Genomic DNA, 23,421 nt, shown 5'->3' with positions numbered 1-23,421 from the left:
TTATTGACGCTTGTTGTTTGATTACATTGCATAAGTATGGATTATTTGCATTGGCACAGCCACCGGACTGTTCCTTTGATTAAGCTTCGCGTGTACTTCACAAAGGAGTCACTAGTCAGGACTTCGTACTCAGCGAGTGGCACTACAAGACCCTACAATGTCAAGTCGCGTTCGCAAGTATAGTTTTGTCCTTGTGCCCTTTATTCCGATCTGATGACGTTTCGTGTAGAAAAGGGTGGCACCCTTTTCAGGCCAGTGGTGAAATCAAGGGCCCGGACTGCGAACAGCTCTCGACAGGCATCTGTTGCCGCCGGAGAGCAACTCAGATTGGAGGCAAGACAAGAAACTCCACACGAAGAAGGAACATCGTCTCACTTGACGAGCTCTCAAAGTCGAAACCAGAAAGAGCATTCCATCAGCCAGCAGCCAGAGCCAGATCCGGTCAACAGGATAAACGTTTGTTCTCAAGATCCATTCACTATACCTTCCCAGCCTCCTCCTCCAGTCCCTACGGCAGCTGCATCACTTATAGGCATTCCCACTGTACCCATCCGACGGTCTACTCCAATTATTGTGCAGACTCGCAATACTTCGAATTCGAGGCCCATCAGCTCACTCGGATCTACCACTAATGGTAATAACCATACGAATACTGTGGACTCCACGATCAATCATGACAGTTTTTCTGTAGAATCAATACAAGTTGATGAATCGAGGGCCATTCCTTTGAGTAGCATTAGGTCCTCCCAATCTACAGGAGAACCCACAGCAAACCCTACAGCAGCGCTAACGAATTCCAATTCAGCGACTGCCACCATAGGCGAGGCGAACCCATTGGATCATAATGCGAAAGGGAAAGGTCGCCGTAAAAGTCTAGAAGTGACTGGCTCCAAGAAGCGGAAGCGGCGCAAGGGAGAAAGTCAAGAAGGGGAAGATGTCGAAAATGCAGAGGATGTACCTCCTACGAAACATCCCCGCTCTCGTGCCTCTAGCAGCACACCACGTCCTAGAAAACGCGTACCATCTCCTCCACCTTACGACCCCGACGCCGACCCAGGGGAGGATATTGACCCGACAACTGTTACGATGGCCTCATTGTGCACTGATACAGGTCAAGGAAGAGTTAGTAAAAAGGCTGCTGAAATACTGAGCAACCACGCAGCTTGGAAAATAAAAAACCGTGAAAAAAGAGCACGCATGAAACAAATAATGGAAGCAAAGAAATATGGAAGAGAGGAGGAAGCGGAAGCGGAACTGAACGCAGAATCTTCCACTGCAGAAAACGGTACCACGCCAGCACAAGAGAATGCTTCCGCCCATCATACCGTCACAGATGATACAGGAAATGGTTTCGATTATTCCCAAGACTTAACAACAAGTCGTTTCAATGTTCAAGTTCGCATCGGACCAAATGGCGAGACAATAATTGATGAAAACTCCCTTGTGGTAGATCGTGTCGAAGACGATGGGACAGAGAATTATACCCATGTTGTTGAGTCGGACCATACCAAATTTGTGAATTCTGGGACCTATAGCAAACGCTACCGTGGCTCGCGCTGGAGTGCTGAGGAAACCGAGTTGTTTTATGATGTATGTGTTCGTCTAAAGTTGTTCGACTTTCGTTCTGACTAATTTTCAGGCTCTTTCTCAATATGGGGAAAATTATGAGCTAATTGCCTATGTCCTGCCCGGTCGCGATAGAAAATCGTGTAAAAACAAATTCAAAGTGGAAGATAAAAGAAATCATGCAAGAATCAACCACTGTCTTAATAACAGTATCCCAGTTGGTGAATATCATACTCTCCGTTAGATTTAAAGGCTGTTGTCATCTGATTGAGGTTTCCAGACATGACAACGCTCTCCAGAATGACTGGCAAGGATTTTACAGGTCCTGTGCCGGAAATACGTGCACCGACGCCACTTCCCCAGATACCTCCCGCTGAAAACGATTCTGTAGAAAACACACCAGTACAATCCACCGTTAAAAAACGTAGTCGCAGCAAAAGTCACGGTTTAGATAGCGGTGTCGTGGTAATTGGCGATGCAGAAACTTTTTCATCAGGTATAGTGTAGGCAACGTTATCAATAAGTACGGAAACATCTTCAGTAGCTCCCTTCCAACGATTCAAAACAAATATCGTGTACGATGTGCTTGTTATCGTTTGTCAATGCGTTATTGCAGCATCAAGAATGATTGACAGCACAAAATCCAACCCTTATCAATATCATGTGCCCTTTCTGGTTCGTCTTGTTGGTTCTGTTCAAGCGTCTTACGTAAATCAGCTCCTTATCCAACGCAGGGCTTTACTGTAAGACGTCACCAACACAATGTCCTGTCGAAAAGTTGTTCTATGTGGTGCTGGCTTTTTAGGTGCATATCTGTATGCATATCGAGATTGTTTAGCTGCTGACTCCGGCTGTGTTTCTGTGAACAACTGCTCTATTTAATTCAGGTCGCCATATTGCCAAGTCAATTACGACTAACACGGCCCAAGGAAGGCTTCCCGTAAGGATCCAAATATCTTCTCGTAACCCTTCCAAAATCTTTGAGTCACTTCAATTCGACAAAAACATCCCACAAGACTATCTTTTGCCACCTGTATCTGTTGATATCACCAATCCGTCGACCCTTCAGACCGCATTTCAAGGGGCTAATGTGATAGTATCCCTTGTTGGAATTATGCATGGCACACCTCAAGAGTTTGAAAGGATACAGCTTCAAGGCGCAGAAAACGTAGCAAGGGCGGCAAAAGAGGCGGGTGCGAAACTAATACATATCAGTGCCATTGGCGCAGATCCTCATAGCAGTATACCGTACTGGAGAACCAAAGGCATGGCCGAAAATTCCATATTCAGAATCGATCCCAGCTCAACGATAATTCGTCCAAGCCTTATTTTCGGGCCAGAAGATGATTTTTTTAACGTGCGGCTTGCTTTGATTGATTAATGCCCATCTACTTGTTGAACACCACTCACAATCGGCAGCGTTTTGCTAGGCTTTCGAGTTTTCTTCCGTTTTTGCCCGTTTTTGGCGGGGGAAAAGCCCGTTTCCAGCCTATATATGTAGGGGATCTGGCCCTACTTGTCGCCTATCTATCTACAAGTAAAGACACTCGCCTTCTGAAGTTGTTTGAAGGCAGAGTGATTGAAGCCGGCGGTCCTCAAAGTAAGCTGGTGTTGGTGTTGGTTCAGGTTCAACCTGATGTGATTCCGACATAGCGTTTACATATAAGGAACTGATGCAAATGGTGCTGGATGTAACGGGACGGAAACGTCTCATTATTTCTTTACCCTTTGTTGTTGGAACTTTGCAAGGCGCTCTTTTGGAAAAACTTCCTGTGAACCTGTTTACGGTAACGCGATCCCAGGTGTGTTGCATGACATCTAAATTTGATCATGTCGGTATAAACTGATTATACATCGTCACTTTACTCCATTTACCCCATTGCCCCCACACGTACATTTATAGGTTGAACAGTTGCGCTTCGACAATGTTATTAATCAACCTATGCCGCCGGATCATATTTCACTGCAAGATGCTATTCGACATTTTGGGCCTAATGGACCGTTGCGGACTGTCGCCGAAGTTTTGCCCACCTATCTTCATTAACGTATTCCGTTTTAGTCTAGCCTATGTCTAGCGTGATGGACGCTGCACCATATTTCTACTTGTTCAGGTTATAACTTATAGATAAAGCAGAAAGCGACAAGATCTCCCTGCTTGCCTGGCAACTTGACCGAGCTACATTATGTTAGAGCACCCTTTCGCATTTTGTTTCCGTTGGTCACTCCCATATAGAGCCTGTAATCGCATGCATGTTTGCATATTTAGCGCAGTGCCATGACGTCATCTGAATGCCGAGAGGAACAGTCGCGTGCATTGGCCAAAGTCATTGCCAATAATTTCAAGCTACTATACTTACTCGGACTCGGATATGCAACCGGCAACCGCAAACGAGAGTACTTGGGACACGGAAAGGAATGCCGGTTCCATGAGCCAGTGTTTCTATTTTTAAATTCAAGCTGTCAGGATTTCTCATACTATCTCGCAAGTTGTTTACATATAACCTGTATGAAGGCGGAAACTGTCTCACTTGTACCCATTCCCCAACATTTCAAATGACCATTCACGGACGATCTAGCGACGACAACAAAGAATCTACCCAAATTCGAACATCTATCCAACCCAGTCAACTCCCAATTACGAACACAGTCGAACTAGACCCTCAGGCTCAACCTAATCGCGACAGGTTTACCAAAAGAGAAAAGTGGTCCATCGTGATTTTTACTGCATTTGTTGGATTCTTCAGGCGAGTCACGGTTCGAATGAATTCAAAGCATCCTTCCTGACGTTCGTTCAAGTCCATTCACTGCCAATATATATTTCCCAGCCATACCTACGATTTCTCATGCTTTCAACAAATCTACGGAGCTCATTAACCTCACAGTATGTCCATTTTCTTTGCCCCCATTTGCTTACGATCTTATATCTTGATTTAGGTCACTATGTATATGATATTGCAAGGCGTTGGTGGGTGCCGCTTTCGAGAGATTCGTTATACTTCATTTAAAGACAGTGACTAGCTCCCATGCTGTGGGGTCCACTTTCTGATCATGTCGGCCGACGTCCAATTTCTGCAACATGTCTGCTAATTTTAACCTTATCTTGCATTGGACTGGCTCTTGTTCCAACTTCTGACTATTGGTTACTAATGGTTTTACGTTGCTTGCAAGCCACGGGATCAGCCAGTACAATCGCTATTGGTAAAACCTTCTCAAGTAGATCATTTTTAATGCCGACTAAATTTGCGTGTTCAGGTGCTGGGGTAGTTGGAGATATATCCAACCGAGCAGAGAGAGGAGGCTTTTTCGGCGTTTTCACAATTGGCCCTATGGTTAGCTTCGAATCTCAAATACTTACCGGTTCTGATGATATTCTCTTCTGTGGAGTAGATAGGTCCTGCCATTGGCCCTGTCATTGGTGGTGTACTTTCTGACCGGCTCGGTTGGAGGTATGTCAACTCATATTAATATGTTGGTGCTCATACATTAATGACCTATTTCAGGTCCATATTCTGGTTTCTTTGCATAGCAGCAGCTATCTGCTTTGTTATCATCGTATTGTGAGTTTTTTTGTACCCGTCAAGCTGCTAGCTATATTCCGGAAGATTTCAACCAGAAACCTTACTCGCAATTTCCAACCGAAATAAAGAGAATACGTTTCTTATTTATCAACCGGTAATCCCTTTGATTGGTCGTAAAAATGGGGGAATCGAACACCTTGCAGTCAAATCGAATTCGAAAGTTCCCCGAAATCCTTTCCGCCTATTTTTAAACCCTGACATTGATGTTCTGTTGCTCATCAGTGCTCTTACATGCGCTGTTTTCTATGCACTTCTGGCTACCATTTCTACCCTTTTCATTGAAACATATCCTTATTTGACGGAAACCACTACTGGTCTATGTTTTCTGGCAATAGGAGGTGGGATGGCTATTGGGAGCGTTGCAATTGGACGTATACTCGATTTTGAATACAAACGATTCAAAAAGTCGACGGAAGCTAGATTTACAGCTTCCAATGTAGGATCCAATTGGGAAGAAAACTTTCCCCTCGAAAAGGTCACAAATTGTAGCACCCTTTCGTCCTAATTTCTCATGATTGGATATTGTTGATAACAGGCTCGCCTTCGACTCATGCCCCTCTTTTCCATAGTTCTAGGCGTGGTATGTGCAGGGTATGGTTGGGGTATTCAACGTAAGGTAAACATAGCAATTCCCCTGATTTTACACTTTATCGGTGAGATTTAAATACACCAACGGTTGTGCTAGCCTGACATCGTTTTCTTAGGTGGTTTTATCAGCATATCTGTAATGAACGCAAGCTCTACATTGATGATAGACCTTTCACCAGGGCAAAGTTCCTCTGTCACCGCATGCGTGAGTAGCCATTTTTTCTCATTAGTAGTAATAAAATTTCAACGAAAACCAGAATAACTTAATTCGTTGCACGCTGAGCGCTGCTATTGTGTCGGTAATCGAATTAATTATCAAGGCGATAGGTACAGGATGGACGTATGTTATCATGAGCAGCATGTCCTTCCTGGTATTGCCTTTATTATACATTGCAATGCGGATCGGCCCCCAGTATCGTTTAAAGCGACAGCGACTGAAGGAAGAGGAGGAATCCACTGGGATAATAAAACAAAAGAGCTAGAAATAGAGAACAACATGTTGATGGACGCGAATGCTCTTATCGATAGATAACCAATCCCCAAAAACAGAACACACTTTTTAAAATTTAAATCTACCAGAATGTAAGATGTACTTTAAAACCATGCTCTTTCGTATTGATTGGCGGGCTTCACATTGATTTGAAGTTTCTGAGCAGCTAGAAGCGGCCAGTGTGGATTTCTCATCAGCTCGCGTGCCAAAAACACAACATCGGCTTGACCGTTCTTTAGGTAGGATTCAGCTTGAAGGGGTTCCGTTATCAAGCCAACTGCGCCCACAACGATGTCGGGGTGTGCTTTCTTGAGGGCTTCTGCATATGGTACCTATAAAGAATGCGAGAAACTCGGTCAAAGCATACTAGTCAAGCTCCGAGAATTTGTGCTTGCCTGATAGCCGGGACCAATTGGAATGTTCTGGTGTACCCAATTGCCTCCAGCACTACAATCAATGAGATCAACACCTATGTCTTTGAGTTTCCCGACAAGGATTGTGCTCTGCTCAATTCCCCATTGCCTCCATACACCCTCGTCGGTCCTTTCAGGTCCGTCAGCCCATTCGGCAGCGCTTATTCTGACAAAGAGAGGTTTTCCCACCCAGGCTTCACGACAACGGGCCACAAGTCTGATAAAAAAGCGCATTCGATTTTCCAAGGACTGGCCACCGTATTGGTCCTTACGGACGTTTGAGAGAGGTGAAAGAAAAGAATGGAGAAGATAACCATGTGCCCCGTGAATTTCAATAAAATCATCTGGAGAGTATAATGAGCCGAATCTTGAACAACAAAGATGAGAGACACGAATTCGTACAGCCTGCTTTTTTGCATCGCTCAATAGATGATACGAATGCGTTTTCTATCTCTAATAACCCCTCTTCGCTTAGTTCCTTGGGATTAGGATAAAAGTGGTCCGAAAACGATAACTCGCTCGGCCCATAAACTACGGCTATGTAAGTTTTTCGTCCACAAGCTGAAGTAAAGCCAGAATATACCATTAGAGGGCCAGCCACCTTCATTGTCCATTGCGGTGTGGGGCAATCCGTGTCCGCCCTTTTTCTGTACCCAAGGGGCATGGGTTGAACCTTTACGGCCGGCATGAGCCAGTTGTACGCCGATCCTAGTACCTTGTGCATGAGAGAAATCGACGATTCGTTTAAGTGGTTCTATTTGAGAATCCTGCCAAAGGCCCTGAATTATTGTGTGAGGTTTGGTTTCCGCATCATCATATAATGACCAACAGCATCCTCAGGAGAGATACGGCCCTCCGGAAGAACAGCAGTAGCTTCCATGCATATTGCACCTACTCCACGACTGGCAAAACCCTATGCAGAAGAAGAATCAGCTGGTTGTGGGGGCATCTTCACTGATTTAAACAAACCCCGATGTGCACTAAATGCCAGTCCGTTGCATGCCCGTTATCTGAGCTATACTGACACATCGGAGACTAAAGAACAGAGTAAGCATATGCAGTTGAAGATTGTAACCAAAGAGTTTACGTGCAACAAAAATCCTGTTTTTGAATTCAACATTGTTTATCGTAATAGGCCTGAACAAAATTGGCGCCTTCTCAGTGTCCTGAAAGCATGATATTGTTCAGACGACGGGCATCCCGAAATCCTGGTTTCTTTAATCACCTTGGAATGTAGAACCGTTCCAATCTGTGGTTCGTTGAGAGGAAAATACTGGTAAGCGTCCGGGACAGGTACATTTCGATGGACCATGGCTGAGGTATGGGATTGGATCGAGAGATAGGTTGATTTGTTAGGATTAGTCAACCTCCCACCTGAAGTCCTAGTGAAAGCACACTTTTGAGTGAGCACGCCATGATGGGAAAAATCAAAAGCAAGGATAGGGAAAGGCAATCGGCCCGGCGTACAGGGTTAATAACTTCAGTTGGGCTTAGGAATAACCATGACGCAAACCCCCTATGCAAGACCTAGCTAGTGTCAACCAATACCCGAAGAGACTCCAATCTGGAACAAGCATCTTTATTGGAGCCAACGGGTTTCAATAGCATTGAAATGGATCAGTCGAAAGCCAAGTTTCGCATGGTACTCTTGATGGTGGCTAAAAGGCTAAAGAATACGAATTGCGATCCAGTACTGTTCAAGAGACCTCTCGTACACATACAGTACATATATCCAAGGTACAAGTTGAACTGCTGGGGAATTGGGGATGTGAGGTGGCGAACCTCATTGAACAGTAGGGGCATCGAAATCGTCAAGTTTTCCTGAGTGGACGGAATAATTTAGATAACTTTACTTATAACGCATTATATTTAATAATATTTATTGATGATTACAAAGCCATGAATTATCATGGTGCAGAGGGATCATATTACAACAACGACAAACATCGCTTCGTAACTTGTTGGAGGTCGAAGCTCTCAGCGTTACTCTCGCTTACCATTCTTTGTTGTATCCCTCATTTCTTTCCCCGTTCTGGAACACACCTGCAGGGAACAATTGTTCTGTGTGGGCAAGATACTACATACCGTCGTGCTTAACGTTTCGTGGACCACTTTGATTAGTTGTTGACGTTATGGTTCAAGGTAGCTTCTACATTCCTAAACCCAATACATCTTGCTCAATCCCTTTGGAGATCCTGAGGCTACGCAAGATACCTACTATGAAGATGACACCTATGGTATGGAGGAAGATGAAGAGGCATATGCAGAGATAACACAAGAGGACTGCTGGACTGTCATCTCAAGTTTTTTCGAGCAAAAGGGTCTAGTTCGCCAGCAATTAGATTCTTTCGATGAATTCGTACAGAATACCATGCAGGAACTCGTGGACGAAAACTCTGATTTGATACTGGACCAAGCAGATCAGCATTCTGGGCATGATACTGACATGACTCGTCGATACGAAATCAAGTTTGGACAAATTTACCTTTCACGTCCAACAGTCACCGAAACCGATGGCTCAGTCGTTCCCGTATTTCCACAGGAAGCTCGCTTGCGTAACCTGACGTATTCAGCACCCCTCTACATTGAAATGAAGAAGAAAGTGATGATTGGTCGAGAGGATCCCAATGGAATTCCGGGGGATATCGTCTGGACACAAGAACACGAGGAGAACCCCCAGGATACGACTAAAGTATGGATTGGCAAGGTATGCGTCATTACTCATTACCCTTTGTGGTATTTCCTACCCATTAGCCAAGGTTCCTATCATGCTTCGGTCAACTTTCTGCATTCTACGAGGACTTCAAGATCAAGACTTATACGACTTGAACGAGTGCCCATATGACTCCGGAGGTTATTTCATCATCAATGGATCTGAGAAGGTCTTGATTGCACAAGAACGCATGGCTACAAACCATGTCTATGTTTTTGCAAAAGCGCAACCGTCACCTATCAATTTTCTTGCCGAGATTCGTAGTGCTGTAGAGAGGGGAGGAAAAACAATTAGTCAGTTCCAGGTGAAGATGTTCCACAGGAATCAAGATCGTTCGGTGAGTGGCTATAAAACTTACCCTGAAAAAGTATATGAATATCTGTACCATAGCTCGGGAACGTCATGAAAGCAACTATACCTTATATCAAAGTGGATATACCTATCTGGGTCGTTTTCCGTGCCCTGGGTGTCATATCCGATCGCGACATCCTGGAACACATTTGTTATGATATGCAAGATTCGCAAATGCTAGAAATGCTCAAGCCTTGTATCGATGACGGCTTTGTCATTCAAGACAGGGAGGTTGCCCTGGATTTCATCGGTAATCGTGGAACTACTACAGGTCTTCCCCGCGATCGCCGAATTCGGTATGCACAAGAAATTCTTCAGAAGGAGATGCTTCCCCACGTCTCTATGGGTGAAGGTTCTGAGTCAAAGAAGGCTTATTTCTTCGGCTACATGATCCATCGTCTCTTGCTTGCGGCCCTTGAACGAAGAGAACTAGATGATCGTGATCATTTTGGAAAGAAACGACTTGACTTGGCTGGCCCTCTACTTGCCAACCTTTTCCGTATGCTCTTCCGGAAGTTGACAAAAGATGTTTACCGGTACCTGCAGAAGGTTCGTGTCTTGTTAGATCATATGTACAAATTTCTGATTTGTCACAGTGTGTCGAAACCCATAAAGAGTTCAATCTTGCTTTGGCCGTTAAACACCAGACTATCACTAATGGTTTGAAGTACTCCTTGGCCACTGGAAATTGGGGAGATCAGAAAAAATCTATGTCGTCCAAGGCCGGTGTATCACAGGTGCTCAATCGGTACACGTATGCATCGACACTGTCACATCTACGTCGGTGTAACACTCCACTGGGGCGCGAAGGCAAAATTGCCAAACCTCGTCAGCTACACAACACTCATTGGGGTATGGTCTGCCCTGCTGAAACTCCAGAAGGACAGGCTTGCGGATTGGTGAAAAATCTTGCATTGATGTCATGTATCTCCGTCGGTTCATTGTCGGCACCTGTTGTCGAATTTTTGGAAGAATGGGGTCTTGAATCGCTGGAGGAAAATGCACATTCTTCGACACCTTGCACAAAGGTCTTTGTAAACGGTGTTTGGATGGGTGTGCATCGCGATGCTGCTAATCTAGTCAAAACTCTCAAGAAACTAAGGCGAAGAGATGATATTAGCCCTGAAGTTTCAATCGTACGCGACATTCGAGAAAAGGAACTACGGTTGTATACAGATGCTGGTCGAGTCTGCAGGCCCCTTTTCATCGTAGAGAAACAACAATTGTCTCTGCAAAAGAAGCATGTTAGATGGCTCAGCAACGGCCTTAATGACGATGGAGAGGAATACAAATGGGAGCATCTGATAAAAACAGGTGTCGTGGAATTGTTAGATGCAGAAGAAGAGGAAACCGTCATGATATCGATGACTCCAGAGGACCTTGAGAATTCGCGCAATCAGCAAGCTGGTATTGACACTCAAACGAACGAAGGAGAGTTTGACCCCGCAGCTCGACTGAAAGCCGGTACTCATGCTCACACCTGGACACATTGTGAGATTCACCCCAGTATGATACTTGGTATTTGCGCTAGCATCATCCCATTCCCAGACCACAATCAAGTGCGTATGTTTATTTTGTTCTTTAGATCAGTTTTGAAGCTTGATATATCTAGTCTCCTCGCAATACATATCAATCTGCTATGGGCAAACAAGCTATGGGTATATACCTAACGAATTTCTTAATTCGCATGGATACAATGGCCAATATCCTATATTATCCTCAAAAACCTTTGGCGACAACACGTTCAATGGAATACCTGAAATTCCGAGAACTCCCTGCTGGACAGAACGCTATCGTTGCCATTTTATGCTATAGTGGCTACAACCAAGAAGATTCCGTCATTATGAATCAAAGCTCTATTGATCGTGGCCTTTTCCGAAGTATCTATTACAGAAGCTACATGGATCTCGAAAAGAAAAGTGGTGTAACACTTCTAGAAGAATTTCAGAAACCCACTCGAGAAAATACCCTGCGGCTTAAACATGGAACGTACGACAAACTTGAAGATGATGGATTTATTGCTCCGGGAACAGGTGTCGCTGGCGAAGATATCATCATCGGCAAAACCGCGCCTATACCACCCGATAGCGAAGAACTTGGCCAGCGAACGAGGACTCATACTCGTAGAGATGTCTCAACCCCTCTGAAGAGTACGGAAAGCGGGATTGTAGATCAGGTGCTTCTGACCACCAATTCTGATGGCCTGAAATTCGTCAAAGTTCGAGTCAGATCTACTCGTATCCCTCAAATTGGAGATAAATTTGCGTCTCGCCATGGTCAAAAGGGTACAATTGGTATTACCTATCGCCAGGAAGACATGCCATTTACATCAGAAGGCATTGTCCCTGATATTATCATTAACCCGCACGCTATACCCTCTCGTATGACCATTGGCCATTTGGTCGAATGTCTTCTGTCGAAAGTCGCTACGCTTATTGGAAACGAGGGTGATGCGACGCCATTTACGGATCTTACTGTCGAATCGGTTTCTACATTTTTGCGTCAGAAAGGTTATCAATCTCGTGGACTGGAGGTCATGTACCACGGTCATACAGGTCGCAAACTTCAAGCTCAGGTCTACCTTGGACCAACTTACTATCAACGTCTCAAGCACATGGTGGATGACAAGATCCATTCTCGTGCTCGTGGCCCTGTACAGATCCTGACACGCCAACCTGTAGAGGGTAGGAGTCGTGACGGTGGCCTCCGCTTCGGAGAGATGGAACGTGATTGTATGATCTCCCATGGTATTGCTGGATTCCTGAAGGAGCGTCTATTTGAGGCTAGTGATGCTTATCGACTCCATGTTTGTGATATGTAAGTTGCAACGCCAGTCCTCGGAACAATGACTTACAAAGGTACATCTTTTATAGTTGTGGTCTGACAGCTATCGCCAATCTTGTAAGCTGTTTCACTACGTTGCTGCGAAACAACACTGAATTTCAAAAATTTCTTCTAACAGAAAAAGCAAAGCTTCGAAGTAAGTATTCCATTCACCTTCCACGCAATGACCCCTACCAACTATGCCACAGTGTCGAGCTTGCAAGAACAAAACCGCTTGCTCGCAGCTATACATTCCATATGCTGCCAAATTACTTTTCCAGGTAGATTTCACTGTAATTATTTTTGCTTGTCACTTATAATTTGCTATCTTCAGGAATTACAAAGTATGAACATTGCCCCTCGTCTGTATACTGTGTCTTCGGGACGCATACGCGGTTAGACGTACAGATGATCTGTACTCTCGATAAATGTATTGCTAATTATAATTTACATGATGCTACCCAAACCTATCTAACGCATAAGGCCTTCCCGCTCTTCCCCACTACCTGTATGATTCTCACCGGAAAGGCGAGTACTCTTTCTTTTTTTGGAGTCCTCCTCGTCATCTTCCTCGTCGCCAATTTCAAATACGACGTTGTCCTCTGTTAATACCTGGTTGGGATTGCCACGCCTGCCACCCACAAGGGTGGCGGCGTCGTCATCGTCATCGTCATCACGCATCTGGCCTCGATTTTGGATAGCTTCAAGGTCGTAGTCCTCCGCATCTGCCTCATCTTGTGCAATTTCATCTGACATAGCCAATGTGGAGAAAAGAATCTGAATCAAAACCACGAAAATTGAACAAAAAGAAAAGGAACTTATCTTCTGTTGTTCTCGCTCGGACGCCACAAAAACGCAATCGCAGTAAATCCAAACAGATATAGTAGGGCGAGCCAGCCGTCCAACAGCCACCAACGAACGCGCCATGATTTGGCGGAGTAGTCTTATCTTCGATTTAGACATTTCAAAGCATAATGACAATAAGGTACGCTTACCTTCTGCCAATCTCCCTGAGAATGACATGGATGAGACCACAAAGAATATGGCGATGATAAAAACCGTGAAAAGAAGTATATAATATAATTTTTGGAACATCGACAGCTTATATCGTTGCTTCCTTGCACGGAGGTGTGTAATGGTTGCTATGTTGGCTTTAGTTAGTTGAAATGGCAAAAATAATGCAGGTATTTACCATTTAGTGCATACATAATCCATAGCAGGAATGCGCTCAGAGTGAACGCAAGGGGGATGATGAACATCAAAAGCAAGAGCGCGGATGTCGATTCAAGCTCTAATTCAACGATTCCGATAGCATAAAGGACTAAGCAAGCTTCATCAGACAATGAACCACCATGAAATTATGATCGTTAGCTTACTCCCAAAGATAAAATGGGCCACAGCTAAAGCTTGACATTTCAGCATGGTTCGTCCCAGTGATTCCCGAACGACACTTAGGCCAAGTGATACCACCAAAAGCATGAAGAATGACATTGAATTGCGACCGGCGTCAAGAATTGCCACTGTCATCTATCAGGTTGGATATATCAAGGTTAGAACAACCAACTCACCGACAATGAGGAATACAGTAGAAGCAGTTGATCTGCCATGTGCATTGAGATATCTGTAATATACTAAAGAGCAGAGTAAAATGGAAAACAGTTTGACAGCTCGAAGTGAATCAGAAACCCACCCCAATTTGCAAACATCTCAATGACCAATAGTCCCACAAGACCCGAAAGATAGTACTAGATACACGTCAGTATTGGACATTCCCATTACACCGTGTCATTTACCTGAATGGGTAATAGCTCATGAATGTGACGATAACAAAACCAACCCCAGAGAAAAGCAAAAAGGCTGTAAATAATGAACATAACAAAGTAGAACTGGCTTTCGTGTAAGAACTCCTTTCCAATCATAAAGGATTTTCATTAAACTTACGACAACTTTGGGGTAATCCGTAGCAGGAAGTTCTCCGTCGAAAGTGTTTTTGAAGAGAACTGTCCCTTTGTATGACGGGTGATATGGAACATCTGTATCGGCTCTGCGAGTTGACCCCTGAACAGTTACAGGAATGGCGGCTGTGGAAGGATTAATACTATAAACCATATAATCATATTTGAGTTCGAAACTTGCCAACGCAATAGAAGCCAGTTTTCTCGACAGGGTAGTGGATTGGTCCATCATAAATTATGGAGTTGTCCAGACCTGTGGGAGTCTTGGGCCATCTTGCAACAAGCTCAACGTCGTCAACGTCCCGGCGCCAAGGAGATGCGTATGGGCTAATTGGGGGAGTCGGGTTACCTTCGGGGTTGTCCCAAAATCCATTAGATGCTTTTGGTGAGGTAGTTTTGTTGGCGGGGAGTTGTACGCGAGCTGACCAAAAGCTCGTGTCATTTATAGATTTACCCACTGGGAGATCGAGAATAAAACGCCCTAGTTGTGCGCGTGTGCAGTAGCCTGCCGACACGGCGCTGGAAGTGCAAACATATGTCTTCTGCTATGAGATGGCGTTGAGAATTAAAGGAGTCAGCATTTAAGATTATGAGCAGGCTTACCGGCAGATCGTCATCTGGGTCTCCAGCAGTTTCCTTCCCGAGATACTTCACATCCGTCCATTCGTATATAATCATTGCCAAGTCTCCCTGTGATGCGATGTCGAAAGTCACTGTGTGGACGATGAATCAAAGGGTATGAAAATATTGTCCCGGTGGATTGCATACCATTAATGTATGCTGAGGGACCACCCCACATTCCACTACATGTTTGGCGAGAATAATCTATAGGTTTTGGTGGTAAGTGAGGGTCAATGTCAACCATGTAAACGTGTCCAGTTCACACCTGTATCAACTATTGGGACGGTATACGCAGCAGCAAACGATATTAAACTAGATAGTATAGACGATATAAGAAGGGCCAGAGGCCAAAAAGCCGGCCGTTGGTGGGATGGCATGGTGAAGAAGAAAGGAGAGTAGTTATTGATGCTTGTTTCCTTCCAATGCTTCCGTGGTCCATAGAGCTGTCTCGCAGCACGTTATGTAATTAAAGCACTCTCCTCACATTATGCTAGGCGACGACGAGGACGTCTTTGACAGCGTCACCTGGGAATCTCCCAACGCACCAACCTACGACCCCTCGGAAGCTATCGTCTCACAAGGTCCTGGATTCAGGCAGACTACATTTGACTCCAACGAGGACCCGCACCAACCGAAATGGGAAGGGTACCTTATAACCTCAGTCCGAGACCCCGTCAAAGAGCTGGCGGAGACCAAAGATGCGTATGTATCTTACTTGGTATCAGCAAAGGTATCTACCAGATATAGATCTGCGCATTATCCCGATGCTCATAATAATGAACAGACAAACCTTCCTATATTCTCAACCCCTAATCCATCCTCTCGCCGCCGCTTCCAGGACTTTGTCTTTTTGAGGGAACATCTTGTTCGAGACTTTCCGGCATGTGTGGTGCCTGCCCTTCCAGAAAAACACCGTTTGGGTAGGATCTCTTCATATGTTCGATTTGAGCCTCTACTTATTGCTCGATAGAATACATCACTGGTGATAGGTTCAGTCCAGAATTCATGGAACGACGAAGATTAGAGTGCGTCAATCTCTCCTTTACGCTTGAAATTCGATTGAATTCCTATTCCTTCAGTCTACACCGATTCCTAGAACGATTGGCTCGACACCCTACTCTTCAAAGGAGCACGCTAGTTCGCGCTTTCTTCGAGTCGACTGAATGGGTATGATGATTTTTAATGATATATCATAACCGGGCACATGTTTGACCTACTTCTGCAGCATGTTCATATGCACCAGCACGTCGCACACCCTCCAAACAGCGAGCACACCCAAGGTCTTATAGACAACATCTCAGACACGCTACTGAACGCTTTCGCCCGGGTGCGCAAGCCAGATGAACGGTTTCTCACCATGAGAGAGAATGTGGACAAGTTTGAAGAAGGCCTTGTGCTCAGCGAGCGTCTTTTTAATCGCGTAAGAGGGAGAACAAGCGGTGAGTTTTCATAAACTACTTTTTACCTTACTTGTTTTTGTGGTCTGAGGCTGAAGGAGATGGCAATCCTGAATCCGGTGAAGATCTTACTGCGGACTACCACGACTTGGCCGTCGCTGTACAAGGTCTAGGTTTCCTGGAATCAGGTATTACAGATCCCTTGAATCATTTCTCGAACACACTACTCGAGTTTTCTGCGCTGCTTCGTCATACTGTAAGTTTCATAAACTCTCAGATTTACAAAGATTGATTGACTTTGTTGCAGACCCAAACTACTACCGATCCTCTTCTTGTTCACCTTCACTCGTTACTCACCTATTCCCACGCAAATCGAGCTGTTCTCAAGCTGAGAGACCAGAAACAACTGGATTTTGAGGAGTTGTCGGATTACTTGTCCGGTGTGACGTCAGAACGCGATCGACTGGCTGCAGTCATAAGCGGCCACGCTGGTAGTACCGGGCTTGGCCTTGGTGCCTACTTAAAGGATCGTGTCGATGCCATCCGTGGCGCTGATGATGACCGAAGTCGTGTAGAGAAAATGCGCAAGCTTGACCTTAAGATCAAAGAAGTAACCATTATAACCACATGATCTCTGCGTAATTCATTGACTCATCATCATGTTATCTAGCTCCAGGACGCTGTGACGACGGCCCATGAGACATCAGATGCGTTTAGTGACGAAACTCTTCGAGAGCAGACTATTTTCCAATACTCAAAGGCAGCAGAGATGAAGGAGATGTTAGGAAACCTTGCTGATGGCGAAATTGAATTCTATAAAGCAGTATGTCTAATCAATTTAAACGTGATCATAGCTAACAGACAAAATATGGCAGGCTATGGAGGAATGGGATCGAATTATACCTGTAATACAACGCATCCGCGTGGACGTTTAGGTTACAATTTTTAGAGGGTCATGTAATGGTTGTGTTATATTATCTATTGTACTTTTGGTTCAACATTATTATCATTAACTGGTGTTTTTTTTCGGGGTCGCCTCCTTTGTTGCTCGCGCGCAATCTTCTCACCTGATTCTTGCACAGCCAAAGAAAGCTGGAAAGTGATGTTAGACTGTGCTGTGCACGGCACAGTAATGCTCTTACATTGATGATGCCTGTGTTGACTGCGCGAATCATGTTCAATTCGGCCTGCTTCGTAGTACCCGAGGTTGTGTGTTGAGTTACAGCAGGAATCCATGGTGGAGGGTCCTAGGGTCAGATATCCAGGTAGGTCAAACGCAAAAGCACAAGAATGCTACTATGCCTACTACCTTTGTATTTGAGTGCGTGGGCGCAGCATCGTCTTTCAATTCGAGGATAATAGCAAATGAAAGATCATCTAAAGTAGCAGAACCATTCGCAATGCAGAAAAAGGCAGGTAATTCGAACGACGAACCTCCCATGTGCATTTGTCCTATTTGCGCTTCTATCATGTTGAGCTTGATGAGGAAAGATCTGAAATACTGCATAAGAGATGAGGGTGTCATGGCATCTTCTACTCTACTTGCGCTTGAGTATAGGAAAAAGACAACAATAAGACGAAGAAAACGTACCCAACATCCTTATTGAATCCCTCGATTTGAATCATGGTCTCGATAGAGAAGATATACCTCTCCAAAGCAATTTGCTCTTTATCTTTGAGAACAACAACGACCTTGTCTATTTTCCCCTAACATTACTATTTGAATGATTGGCAATGCATAGACATGGTGAGAGCATACGTGGACGAGTTCATCTGCTATGGCTTTCACTGCACCAGTAATGTAGTCGTTAAGGGCTGGGTGGCGCGATTGAAAGACAGGCGTCTCGTATTTCTTGCGCCGCACAAATATCTCTGCTGGGTATACCTGTCGAACATAGAGGATGGTGTGGATGGCAACTTCAACTAAAGGGTATATGTATCAGATGTTATCATGGGGGCAAGCGAATCGCAAGACTAACTAAACTCTGCTATGGCATGAACCGTCTCTGCAATCAGATATGTATGAGAGAGTGTCAGATATTGCAGGATATAATTGCTTACGATTGAAGGTTAGAGGTTCATCTGACATGTTCAATTACTAATAACGATAGCTGGAGGGCGTCGAGCCAGTTATACATAGCTTCCGTTTCGAGATAATGACATAGCAGCATAGCCCCTGACGCCTGAGGCATTTAAACCCGACCTCTTCTTCTCTTGACCCTCATCATCTCTCATATGGGACAAACAGAAAAGACTGCTGTCGGTGTTTCGTCGCCTCAATGTGCCCGCAACTGTGTGTCTGGCTCCCAGCGCCCAGCTTGCTCAGGCTCTCTCAAACAAAGACTCGCCTGGGTCTGCTCTTTTCTTCTCACTGTCGCCCTTTTGCGCTATATATCTCTCTTCGATGGTCCATACCCGCTATCTCTTCCTGAAAGTAGCTTGTTTAACAATGCGATGACATGGCCCTGGACTAAAAAGAACATCTGCCAACCACCTTCCCCAAACCTGTTTGCGTACCACCCACCGCGTCCTAGCACTGACCTTATAGAGAAGGCTGCCAAAGATCTGGACGAATATCTCACAAAGCGAGCGTCTGAGCCTGAAATCGATAGCATTTCTCTGTCTATCGTTACCCCCGCTGGTCCTATTTTTATTGGCGGTTATGGTACCCTTCGCGCCAACGAGACCGACCTGGAGGGTCCAGTTCAGGTCGTCGATGAGAATTCAATCTATAGGATTGCAAGCATATCGAAGATGTTTACGGTCCTCGAGACTCTCATACTTAGAGAGAAAGGTCTTTTGAACTGGTGAGAAAACATGGAACTGGTATTGCCCAGTGATTTACATTGTACTAGGGACGACCCAGTCGCCAAATTTGTAGCAAACATCTCTCTTCCTGCCGAATCCTACGGCTGGGCGAACTACCTCAAGGGTGCGAAGAGTAACGGCGGTGAACCTCGCATTTCTCTCCGTCAATTGGCTAGCCATATGGCGGGTATGTCGGATTACTGTAATAATTGCGCACATTGACGGACAAGGAAAATCAGGTATTGGACGCGACTACCCGCCAATAGACATCGGAAAATGGCCTATCTCACCTGAAGAGTTTCCATCGTACACGGCAAGCCAGTCATGGGACACGAACGCAACGTTTGACGCCATCACGCGTTTACCGCTCGTCAACGTTCCATACACCTATCCTATCTACTCCAACACCGGGTTTGGCCTGCTTGGGCTCGCCAACATCGGAGCGGACAGCCTCCAGAAACCCGCTTCTCTCCAGCGTACGCATGCTGAGCTGCTAAAGCGTGACGTTTTCGAGCCTCTGGGAATGACGAACAGCTTCTTCCGTTTGCCTGAGAGTGAAAAGCAGCGTGCACATATTGCTGTGCCTGCCAAAAACTCGGAATGGGCCGATATCTGGATGGGCGATTTTATGGATCCCGTTGGAGGCCAGTATAGCTCGCTCAAGGACCTTTCCTTGCTGATGAAGACACTGCTTTCGCCAACTGGAGCCAGGGGCGTGTTACCTGCATCCGTTGTGCGTGAGTGGTTGCGTCCCATACATATATGGGGAACCGGCGGCGAACACGTCGGCGCGCCTTGGGAAGCGCAGACATTGGCTGGTGTTACCGCCTATGCAAAAGGTATAGTCTTATTGTAAAGATCTTGGTTTCGCACCGTACCCATTCAAAATTTTATTAGGTGGCAACCTCCCAGGTTATCACTCCGAATTTGCGCTTGTCCCAGAATACTCGTTCGGGATTGTGCTACTGGTCTCAGGGAGCAACGCGGACACGGTCACATTGCTCAAGGAGACTGCGAAGCGGTATGTACCCGCATTCGAAAAGCTCCACGAGGCCGAGCTTCGTAGACGGTTCCAAGGAAAGTGGATCTCGGAGCGAGAGTCGAAATCCGAAGATGCGCCCGAATCAGCCAAGGACGTCGCAGAGGTTACAGTGAAGAACGGCGCTTTGCACCTCACCAAGCTGAATATCGACGGTAAAGACGTGCTACAAATCCTCGAGCTTGCCATGAGTGGCGGTGGCGGCGGTGGGCGGGCTGTTTCGGGCGCTGCGTTGCAGGCGAAACCGAACGCGAAAGGAGGTGGGCCTGTGGTGCTGTGGCCTACAGGCAGAACTGGGGAGTTCCGTATGGCTCTTGGACGCCCCGAGTTGAACAAGGTGCCCGAGATTGGGTGTATACCTTATTGGATCAGCTTGGATTTTGGCGCGCAGAGCCACGGTGTCCCGCTTGACCTTGTGTACTGGGAGCGGGGAAACCTGCACTACCCTTCAGCGGGCATTACGTTTGAAAGGTCGTAAGAAGTTTGGTTTCTCAATTCTACGCACCATCTTTGTTTTCCATCTACCTTGTCGTAGGTTCTTTGTTATGGGCTCTTTATATTTGTACTGGAACAATCAATGTAACACCACTATTATCGGATATCGTAGCTAGTTTGTAATCCATATTCTATTCCATCGATGTCATGACACAGGCGGGGGCGGTGTGTCGTCGTATTGGTTCTCTAAAAATAGAACGTCATTAATTGCTCTGATTAATTGACGCGTCCGACGCGACTTTCCAACCGCGGAGCGCGGAGAATGCAGATATGGTGTTACGTATATTTCGTCATTTCTACAGGATGCATTTGTCGTAATGTACTGTATAACTTGTTGTTACAATAGGAAGAAAAAAGTCCGTGTGCAAGTAAACATTAGTCTGAGATGGGGGATGGTCTACGAGCGCGTTATACGCTAGGACATAATCTATAAATAGATATATCAGGAATAGGGCGAAGCGATTAGAGTGTCAAGCTCACAAGTCGTATTTAACGAGATCATCCGCGTTGATGATCGACGATGTGATGAATGAGCGTGCTTCTAGCCACACCCAGAACTATTAAAAAGCGTCAGCACTTTCTTCAAACTTGGTTGTCACCCTTTGAACTTGCCTTTAACAAGGCGCCAAAATCGCTGCGTGGCAAGTCTTTAGTGACGCCTTCTCTTGCGGCGACCTGACCACCGAGCTTCCTGAGAATTGGGAGGGCACTGGCAAACAAGTCCAGCCCCGGATCCAACTGCCTTCCAATCCCCTCGAGGAGCAAAATGGAAATGACAGTGTTCACAAAGTCGCCCTCCATCTTGACGTGGTGGACCTGCACGTTTCTGAGGACCTGAGAGAGCAGGTCGGAGATCTTGATCTGGCCGAGGGAAAATGTCTTGCGTTTGACGTTGAGGACGAGGTGCTGCATTTTGAGGGCAAAGGTCTCTGTATCGATGGCGAGCTCGGGGAAACGAGAGCGCTCGACCATGAGTTGGCCTGTGCGGTAACCGTCAAACTCTGCCACGGCGCGGAAGAGGTCGATAAAGTTGGTGCGGTTGGTGTCGCTGAGGGTTGTGACGAGGCCGGCGTCGATGAAGACGATCTCGGGGAGATAGCCTGCTTCGTGCAGGTCGTCTAGTGCACTGCGCCATTTTTCGGGGTCATTTTTGAGGGTGCGGAGACGGGAGACGATAGAGTCAGAGTCGGAGTAGTCTGCGGCGACCATGGGCTCGTTGGCAGAGGCTGGGGAAGTGAGAGGGGTGATGTACTTGTGGTAGAGGTTTTCGAGGAGGATACGGGTGGTTGGGGGTTTGCTGAATTTGATCATGATATTTCCTGGGTGGAGATCAGAGTGGACAAAGTTGTCGAGAAGGAGCATGTTCTACATGGGATAAGATGATGGGTAGAAAAGATAAAGAGAATAACGCACCAGGAAGGCGTCGAGACCAAAAGTGGCGAGTTGGTCGTCGAAAGGACCGCCGCCGTTGCGCAGAAAAGTTTCAAGGGGAAGGGCATTCATGTATTCCTCTACGAGGAGATGCTGGGTGGAAAAGTTTTTGAGAGGGCGGGGAAAAGTGACAGGGACCTTGCGTGCGGCAAAGTTGGACTCGAAAGTGAGAAGATTGTCAGCCTCGTGCCTGAGGTCGAGTTGCTGGTTCATCATGGAACCAAATACCTGTACCTCTTCGGGGAGAGAAATCCACTGCATGCCAGGAATGAGGTTTATGCACCTGGCGAAAAAGTGCATGATCTTGAGGTCGCGGGAGATGGTGTTGGCGACATGGGGATGTAGGATCTTGATAGCGACAGAGGCGGTGGGGATGGAGGGGAGAGGATGCTTGAGAATGACGGGAGCGAGGGCGCTGGAAGGATTGCGACGGGGACCGAGATAGCTGGGAGGGATGAGATCCTGCTTGAGAGTTGCACGGTAGACCTGTGCGATGGCGCCTGTGCCGATGGGAGTGTCGTCAAAGGACTCGAAGACATCGTCAAAGGGACGCTGGAAGACGGCGCGGATGACTGCCTTTGTGTGTGCGAGAGGATGGGGAGTTGCCTGAGAGTGGAGAGCGGCAAGGGAGCGGCAGAGGAGGGCGGGGAAGAGATCGGCACGGGAAGCGGCCCACTGGGAGAGCTGGGGGGCGAGTTAGCAGAGAAGAGGAACAACTGGGGGAGACGGACCTTGATAAAGGTAGGGCCGGCAGCCTCCATACGGGAGACAAGGAGGCCGTACCACCAGACAGCGCCCCAGCGGTCGCCGGCGAGACGGGGATCCGGGCGGCCGACGAGCAGCATGGGGCTGGCGAGGAGGACGGGGGCAAAGAGGAGCAGCAGATAGACAAAGCGGCGTGCAGTCAGCAGGGGCTCAATGAGATGGGTCTGCAGCAGTGCCCGCAGAGACAGTCGCTCCTCGTTTGGCGAGTACACAATCCGCGGTCTCCGCGAAACAGGAATAATGGTTGGTCGAGCAGGGGAGACATGGCACGCAGCGAGCCCCACGACAGGCACTGCGAGCACATAGCGCAGCCGTACAAACCCCATCACCCTCACCGACGAGTGAGACAGCCGATGATGTCAGTCCGTGTTGACACTTGTTGTCGCTT

General features: G+C 46.4%; 8 protein-coding genes across 8 annotated transcripts; 4 read left to right on the top strand and 4 right to left on the bottom strand.

Moving 5' to 3' along the window:
• Nucleotides 1–213: 213 nt before the first annotated feature.
• On the top strand, nt 214–3,610 carry JR316_0000591 (NADH dehydrogenase [ubiquinone] 1 alpha subcomplex subunit 9, mitochondrial; the record flags this gene model as incomplete). Its single annotated transcript, XM_047886405.1, has 7 exons — nt 214–1,590; nt 1,640–1,787; nt 1,847–2,062; nt 2,454–2,923; nt 2,986–3,166; nt 3,220–3,368; nt 3,470–3,610. 7 exons carry the CDS (start codon nt 214–216, stop codon nt 3,608–3,610), a joined length of 2,682 nt encoding a protein of 893 aa, XP_047754151.1.
• Nucleotides 3,611–6,326: 2,716 nt separating this feature from the next.
• Nucleotides 6,327–7,947, bottom strand: JR316_0000590 (Putative NADPH dehydrogenase C23G7.10c; the record flags this gene model as incomplete). Its single annotated transcript, XM_047886404.1, has 8 exons — nt 6,327–6,554; nt 6,618–6,979; nt 7,038–7,166; nt 7,219–7,414; nt 7,465–7,548; nt 7,605–7,670; nt 7,727–7,801; nt 7,861–7,947. 8 exons carry the CDS (start codon nt 7,945–7,947, stop codon nt 6,327–6,329), a joined length of 1,227 nt encoding a protein of 408 aa, XP_047754150.1.
• Nucleotides 7,948–8,767: 820 nt separating this feature from the next.
• JR316_0000589 (DNA-dependent RNA polymerase II) lies at nt 8,768–12,922 on the top strand (the record flags this gene model as incomplete). The annotated part of the gene is made up of 10 exons (XM_047886403.1): nt 8,768–8,777; nt 8,828–9,342; nt 9,395–9,685; nt 9,739–10,248; nt 10,296–11,258; nt 11,312–12,516; nt 12,573–12,600; nt 12,662–12,679; nt 12,732–12,803; nt 12,857–12,922. The coding sequence occupies 10 exons, from the start codon at nt 8,768–8,770 to the stop codon at nt 12,920–12,922; spliced, it is 3,678 nt and encodes a 1,225-aa protein (XP_047754149.1).
• A 71-nt stretch (nt 12,923–12,993) lies between these two features.
• Nucleotides 12,994–15,475, bottom strand: JR316_0000588 (uncharacterized protein; the record flags this gene model as incomplete). Its single annotated transcript, XM_047886402.1, has 12 exons — nt 12,994–13,299; nt 13,443–13,465; nt 13,518–13,664; nt 13,715–13,843; nt 13,899–14,042; nt 14,091–14,153; nt 14,213–14,267; nt 14,464–14,603; nt 14,731–15,022; nt 15,081–15,190; nt 15,246–15,302; nt 15,364–15,475. 12 exons carry the CDS (start codon nt 15,473–15,475, stop codon nt 12,994–12,996), a joined length of 1,578 nt encoding a protein of 525 aa, XP_047754148.1.
• Nucleotides 15,476–15,585: 110 nt separating this feature from the next.
• JR316_0000587 (Sorting nexin-4) lies at nt 15,586–17,430 on the top strand (the record flags this gene model as incomplete). The annotated part of the gene is made up of 9 exons (XM_047886401.1): nt 15,586–15,828; nt 15,883–16,018; nt 16,069–16,123; nt 16,178–16,265; nt 16,324–16,537; nt 16,597–16,751; nt 16,803–17,105; nt 17,166–17,318; nt 17,371–17,430. The coding sequence occupies 9 exons, from the start codon at nt 15,586–15,588 to the stop codon at nt 17,428–17,430; spliced, it is 1,407 nt and encodes a 468-aa protein (XP_047754147.1).
• A 43-nt stretch (nt 17,431–17,473) lies between these two features.
• On the bottom strand, nt 17,474–18,584 carry JR316_0000586 (Mitotic spindle assembly checkpoint protein MAD2B; the record flags this gene model as incomplete). Its single annotated transcript, XM_047886400.1, has 8 exons — nt 17,474–17,587; nt 17,638–17,742; nt 17,805–17,872; nt 17,930–18,033; nt 18,087–18,202; nt 18,255–18,418; nt 18,475–18,501; nt 18,557–18,584. 8 exons carry the CDS (start codon nt 18,582–18,584, stop codon nt 17,474–17,476), a joined length of 726 nt encoding a protein of 241 aa, XP_047754146.1.
• A 146-nt stretch (nt 18,585–18,730) lies between these two features.
• Nucleotides 18,731–20,820, top strand: JR316_0000585 (Beta-lactamase-like protein str6; the record flags this gene model as incomplete). Its single annotated transcript, XM_047886399.1, has 4 exons — nt 18,731–19,302; nt 19,351–19,490; nt 19,543–20,142; nt 20,201–20,820. 4 exons carry the CDS (start codon nt 18,731–18,733, stop codon nt 20,818–20,820), a joined length of 1,932 nt encoding a protein of 643 aa, XP_047754145.1.
• A 599-nt stretch (nt 20,821–21,419) lies between these two features.
• Nucleotides 21,420–23,359, bottom strand: JR316_0000584 (ABC1 family protein C21C3.03, mitochondrial; the record flags this gene model as incomplete). Its single annotated transcript, XM_047886398.1, has 3 exons — nt 21,420–22,202; nt 22,251–22,952; nt 23,000–23,359. The coding sequence occupies 3 exons, from the start codon at nt 23,357–23,359 to the stop codon at nt 21,420–21,422; spliced, it is 1,845 nt and encodes a 614-aa protein (XP_047754144.1).
• Between the last annotated feature and the right edge of the window lie 62 nt (nt 23,360–23,421).

Source organism: Psilocybe cubensis, chromosome 1, assembly GCF_017499595.1.
Source record: "Psilocybe cubensis strain MGC-MH-2018 chromosome 1, whole genome shotgun sequence".
In the NCBI taxonomy this organism is placed as follows: Eukaryota; Fungi; Basidiomycota; class Agaricomycetes; order Agaricales; family Agrocybaceae; genus Psilocybe; species Psilocybe cubensis.
This window is presented reverse-complemented; position numbering and strand designations above follow the sequence as displayed.